The sequence below is a fragment of the Aethina tumida genome, chromosome 3 (assembly GCF_024364675.1).
Source record: "Aethina tumida isolate Nest 87 chromosome 3, icAetTumi1.1, whole genome shotgun sequence".
NCBI lineage: Eukaryota > Metazoa > Arthropoda > Insecta > Coleoptera > Nitidulidae > Aethina > Aethina tumida.
In genome coordinates, this window is record NC_065437.1 from 6478495 (window position 1) to 6483970 (window position 5476).

At 29.5% G+C, this 5476-nt stretch overlaps 2 protein-coding genes across 3 annotated transcripts; both read left to right on the plus strand.

The window, feature by feature from the left end:
• The first annotated feature begins 333 nt into the window (after positions 1 to 333).
• LOC109605814 (retinoid-inducible serine carboxypeptidase) lies at positions 334 to 2214 on the plus strand. 2 transcript variants are annotated; one of them, XM_049965477.1, is made up of 9 exons: positions 334 to 441; positions 494 to 550; positions 605 to 793; positions 848 to 1116; positions 1170 to 1280; positions 1333 to 1525; positions 1581 to 1751; positions 1809 to 1886; positions 1948 to 2214. In XM_049965477.1, exons 2-9 carry the CDS (start codon positions 499 to 501, stop codon positions 2166 to 2168), a joined length of 1284 nt encoding a protein of 427 aa, XP_049821434.1. In that variant the 5' UTR covers positions 334 to 441; positions 494 to 498; the 3' UTR covers positions 2169 to 2214. The 2 variants fall into 2 exon arrangements, with proteins under 2 accessions (XP_049821434.1, XP_019877969.2); XM_020022410.2 differs by having other exon boundaries at positions 422 to 550.
• A 789-nt stretch (positions 2215 to 3003) lies between these two features.
• LOC109605813 (retinoid-inducible serine carboxypeptidase) lies at positions 3004 to 4757 on the plus strand. The gene is made up of 9 exons (XM_049965748.1): positions 3004 to 3049; positions 3110 to 3298; positions 3352 to 3623; positions 3675 to 3785; positions 3847 to 4048; positions 4102 to 4275; positions 4335 to 4412; positions 4470 to 4624; positions 4683 to 4757. The coding sequence occupies exons 1-9, from the start codon at positions 3004 to 3006 to the stop codon at positions 4755 to 4757; spliced, it is 1302 nt and encodes a 433-aa protein (XP_049821705.1).
• The last annotated feature ends 719 nt before the right edge of the window (positions 4758 to 5476 follow it).

Sequence of the window (5476 nt, forward strand, 5' to 3'; positions counted from 1 at the left end):
CCATTTGAAGCACTTTCTTCGTGGTTGTTGTCATGATGTAAGAAAAATTTTATGTTAAGATTAAAAGATTTGTTATAGGTACTGATTCTAAATTTTAACAAGGAAAACTCTCGTTCAAAACTGATTGAATAAATGTAGTTTTGGGAAAAAATTAATGAGATTTATAAATTTTGAGCCTTATGAAATTTAATAGACTAACTTCTTTTTTTCTAAATAATAAAAGATAAAATATTAAACTTAAACTTACGTCAGGCAGTGTATTCAATATTTTTATATAGGCATGTTGATTTATCTAAAATATGCTTGACAAATTACGGTGTGTAATATCGCTAAACAATGATAAATGCATTATCTACGAACATTTTAAGTACCATTATCCGAAAACAGGAGATAACAATATATTCCTTTTTGGTTGTTTCAATTCAGTTTACTAACAATCTCGTAAGTATTTACATTGTTTTCATCCCTGATCTAACGTTATTAATTATCACAGTGATAATGATAATAAAAACCAAGTTTATTTTTATCCTTATATTGGGTCTAACGTATGGTAAGTGAGTTACTTTAATTGAAAAACATAGTGTTAATAATATTATATTTACAGCTCGTACAGGATTTGGGCCTGGCGAACAAGAATGGGGTTTTGTTGAAGTAAGAGACAACGCACACATTTTTTATTGGCTTTATTTGACAACCGCAGCTGTAAACAATGTTACCGAGAAACCACTGGTGATATGGCTTCAGGGTGGTCCTGGAGCTTCAAGTACAGGATACGGAAATTTTGCTGAACTTGGTAATTATTCATATAAATAAAGTGAGTTTCAATTGCCGGAGTATACATTTTAAGGCCCTTTGGATGTGGATTTGAAGGAGCGAAATTTCACATGGGTTAAAAATTATAATGTCTTATTTGTGGATAACCCAGTTGGTACAGGTTTCAGTTATGTTGAAAATGATGCTTATGCCACAACCAACAGACAAATTGCGATTGATTTTGTTGAATTTTTAAAAGGATTTTATAAACAAAATCCAATATTTGTTGACACTCCTCTGTATATCTTCTGTGAATCATACGGAGGAAAAATGACAGCTGAAATTGCTTTGATTCTTGACCAGGTATACAACTAAGTAAACACAACTAATTACATTTCTAATGTTTCAATATTTAGGCCATTAAAGCACAGGAAATTAATATTAAATTTAAAGGTGTTGGTCTTGGAGACTCGTGGATTTCCCCAATTGACTCTGTACTTAGTTGGGCACCATATTTGTTACAACTGGTAATACCCTAATTTTCTAAGATTAAACGTTAATTAATTAATAATATTTAAGGGGATTGTTGATCAAAATGGCTATGACAAAATAGTGGAGGCGGCACTTACTACTCAAAATTCATTAAATGAAGGAAAATATTCAGAAGCAACCATGTACTGGACCATTACTGAAATGAGAGTTAGTGAAGTGACTTCTGGTGTTGACTTTTATAACGTTTTAAAGAAAATTGAAAATTCTTCTAAGAGAAATAGTAAGTACTTTATATAAATTTTTACCTTTTTTAAAAATACGAACTTTGTTCACAGAACTATTTCTTCCCACTGCTATACTGCGTGATGAAGATGATGCCAAAGTAAACAAAATTATGAATGGGGACGTCAGAAAAGCTTTAAATATTTCCAGAGCTTGGGGAACTCAGAGCAGTTGGGTCTTCAGTGCTTTGCGAGAAGATTTTATGAAACCAGTCACAGATGTTGGTAATTCGTAATCAATATTAAAAAACTATACATATTATTAAAATTATTTATTTATAGTTGAAAAACTTTTAAATGAGACGACTATTAATGTAGCTATTTATAATGGGCAACTAGATCTTATTGTAGACACCCCTGGTAACTATAACTAGATAACAATAGTTCTTTAAAAAGATTACAGGATTGTTTTTAAATTTAGGAACAGTAAAGTGGGTTGATGAACTACGTTGGAACGGTTCTGAAAATTGGAAAACTGTCACTCGTCAACCGTTTGTTGTGAATGGGATTATAGAAGGGTTCGTAAAGGAAGCTGACAACTTGACATTCTGGTGGGTTAATAGAGCTGGCCACATGGTACCCTCTGATAATCCTGCAGCCATGGAATACATTTTAGAACATCTTATTCAACGTACATCTTAACTAGAGTACTTTTTAAGAACAAAAATAAATATTCATATTTGATAAATTTGCCACTTTTGTTTAACTAAAACACTCCTGAAGATACACTTATCATGTTCAATTAACATTTAAATTTAAGACAATTATTTTGGCTTAACAACTACAACAAATTTTATTTTGTTTGACAATTTATTCAAGTATTAGAATTACTTTTAAAAAATTAAAGCTGTTAAAGAGAATATTTAAAATTAAATAACATAATATAAAACAAAGTTATAAATGTAAACAATACACAAAATTACAAGTAACTGTAAATATATCATGTATGTAAAATTGGGCGTGCAACGAATATTAAACTACTGTACCTATATACAAAGAATATATTACATTTAAAAAATTGTACCTGTTACAAAAAAATACTGTTATCTCGACGGAATTTGTTGAATCACAGAAAAATTTACATGTCCATGTGCGTAACCAATTACTTTAATCTTGAATAGGGAATTTACAAAAAGAGGTGAATTTAGTTTAAAATAAATAATTAATTCAGGTCACCTAAAGTATATTTGTATGTAATTTTTATTACATACGTATATAGGTAAATGTTACTTAATTAAAATACTAATTAAAAAGTACATTTCTTGAGATCTTAATGAAAAAGGGGTGATTAAACAACAGCCAATTGTGCTGTTGTGTGGGATCCATAAATTCGTTAAGAATCAATATAAAAGAATATGAAATTCTATAATTACACTTAATTGATACGCCAATGAGCAAACATTTTTGCAACAGTTATAAAAGACTGCGATTCTCAATTTGTGAATTGGAGTTTAAAACCTTCTGTTCATGTAAAACCATGAAGAGACTTCTAATAGTTTGTGTCACATTTTCAACTATATTCGGTAAGTTTTTGATAATAATTAAAATAAACCTTGTAATAATAATTTTTATTGTTTATATAGGATTAAAAATCTTTGGAAATGAAAATCATAAATGGGGCCACATAAAGGTTAGAGAGCATGCCAACCTATTTTATTGGTTGTATTACACAACTGCAGAAGTAAATAGAGTCAGTGAAAAACCATTAATAATCTGGCTCCAAGGTGGTCCAGGGGCCTCTTCTTCAGGCTTTGGAAATTTTGCTGAAATAGGTACAATAAAACAAATTAATTGCAAATTAATTTTACTTCGGTTTTTTTATTAGGTCCTCTGGATTTTGATTTAAACCCTAGAAACACAACATGGGTTAAGGATGTGAATGTGCTTTTCGTTGATAACCCAGTTGGAACAGGTTTTAGTTACGTTGAAAATAAAAATGCTTTTGCAAAGACTAACAGACAAATTGCTGAAGACTTCGTTGTGTTTTTGAAAGCATTTTATGGAGAGAATCCCGAGTTTAGCACCACACCGTTGTACATTTTTAGCGAATCCTACGGAGGTAAAATGACTGTAGAGATAGCACTTCTCCTACACAAGGTATTTATTATTTATTTCATTAAACCAATGATGAAACGTTTTTTTATACAGACAATAACTCAGAACGATATTCAATGCAACTTTAAAGGGATTGGATTGGGAAGTCCTTGGATATCACCCACTGATTCTGTTACTAGCTGGGCTCCGTACTTGCTACAAATTGTAAGTATTGGTTAATCTAAAAGAAAACAACAAAGTAATTTGTTTCAATATGTATTTCTAGGGAGCTATAGATCAAATTGGCTTCAACCGCATTCAAATAATGGCAAATAAGACAAAAACTGCCGCTGAGACTAAAAATTTCATTGAAGCCACCCATAAATGGGGTGAAACAGAAAGGATTATTGCAGAAGTCACCTCAGGAATTGATTTTTATAACGTGCTCACCAAAGTCACACATTTTTTAAAAGATCACAGTTTTGAAGGTTCTAGTAAAGATATCACAAAACTTAACTTAATAAAATAAATTGATTTTTAGGCATAATTTTTAAACCCCAGTCGAAATTAATATCTGAAATTGATGATAAAATACAACAACTTATGCTTTCTAATGTTAGCAAGGATCTAAATATAACAAATGAATGGGGTCTTCAGAGCAACGATGTTTTTTCTGAATTATTTGAAGACTTTATGAAACCCGCTACCTCTGTTGGTAATATTGTATGACAATATCTAATATAATATACATATTTATATATTTTTAAATTTTAGTGGAAGAGTTATTAAATAAGACAGATATTAAAGTGGCTGTTTTTAATGGGCAGTTAGATCTAATAGTTAATACACCAGGTTCATAATTAATTTTAGACTAAAGAATATTCAACCTATTAATTTTGTTTCCCTTAGGAACGATAAAATGGGTTGATGCTTTGCACTGGACAGGTTCTAAAAAATGGAAAACTGCAGAACGTAGAAGCTTTTCTGTGGATGGTATATATGAAGGTTATGTCAAGAAGGAAGGTAATTTGGCGTTTTACTGGATAAATAGAGCGGGGCACATGGTAAGCATCTATAATGTGCTATAAATTTTGATTTTTTCTAAATTTCTGAATGCCTTAGGTTCCCGTTGATAACCCAGCAGCAATGGATTACATTATAAAAGATATCACAAATGATTTTGAAGTACTTTTATGATAAAATTGGGTATTTTATAATTAGTATTATTAATATACTCATTAATTTATAAACCTGAATTTTAATGATCACCCCTTAGTCATATTTCAAAAATTAGTGTTACAGGTAAAGACATTTTTATATCAATTTCAAACCTTAATTAAAATGTCACAATATTTTAATAATAAATAATAATTAATTCAGGACAACTAATAGATATTTTTATTATATACATTAGACTGTTTCAAAACAAATTTTGTTTTCTTATTTATATCGAAAACCTTGTTGGAAATGGTTAAAAAAATACTGTGAAAGTTACAGCTCTTAATATTAATATTAAGAGGTGCCGCATCGTAAATTTTAATTTCCCGTTCAAATAACACGGGAACGGTGTTCTCTTGGATTTTGAAATTTTTTAACTCTCGTTAAAGATAATATTTCAAAATAATCAAAAGAGATTTTTATAGAATATTTAACGCTCTACAAAAAATGTCTCTTACAGTTTTTTGATATATTCATTTTTTCTAAAGTTATTTAACATTAAAGTTGGATTGATTTAAAATTTTGATATTTTTCTCATTTTCTGACGCAACCATCAACTTTATGGGAAAATTTTGTATAACATTTTTTGTAGAGAATTCAATTTCCTATAATTTAACTCCGAAAAAGTTTTTGATATTTTTTACAGATCATAAGTTACCTGTTGAAAACTAAAAATTTTATTAAATAAATGATATTTT

What these genes read in the sequence shown, in the direction of transcription:
- LOC109605813 (XM_049965748.1), top strand. Translation starts at nt 3,004, where the DNA reads ATGAAGAGACTTCTAATAGTTTGTGTCACATTTTCAACTATATTCG. An exon ending in AAAAGATCACAGTTTTGAAG is followed by an intron (nt 4,049 to 4,101) that starts GTTCTAGTAAAG and finishes ATTGATTTTTAG; the next exon opens with GCATAATTTTTAAACCCCAG. An exon ending in TAAATAGAGCGGGGCACATG is followed by an intron (nt 4,625 to 4,682) that starts GTAAGCATCTAT and finishes TGAATGCCTTAG; the next exon opens with GTTCCCGTTGATAACCCAGC.
- LOC109605814 (XM_049965477.1), top strand. Translation starts at nt 499, where the DNA reads ATGATAATAAAAACCAAGTTTATTTTTATCCTTATATTGGGTCTAACG. An exon ending in GAAACCAGTCACAGATGTTG is followed by an intron (nt 1,752 to 1,808) that starts GTAATTCGTAAT and finishes ATTTATTTATAG; the next exon opens with TTGAAAAACTTTTAAATGAG. An exon ending in TCTTATTGTAGACACCCCTG is followed by an intron (nt 1,887 to 1,947) that starts GTAACTATAACT and finishes TTTTAAATTTAG; the next exon opens with GAACAGTAAAGTGGGTTGAT.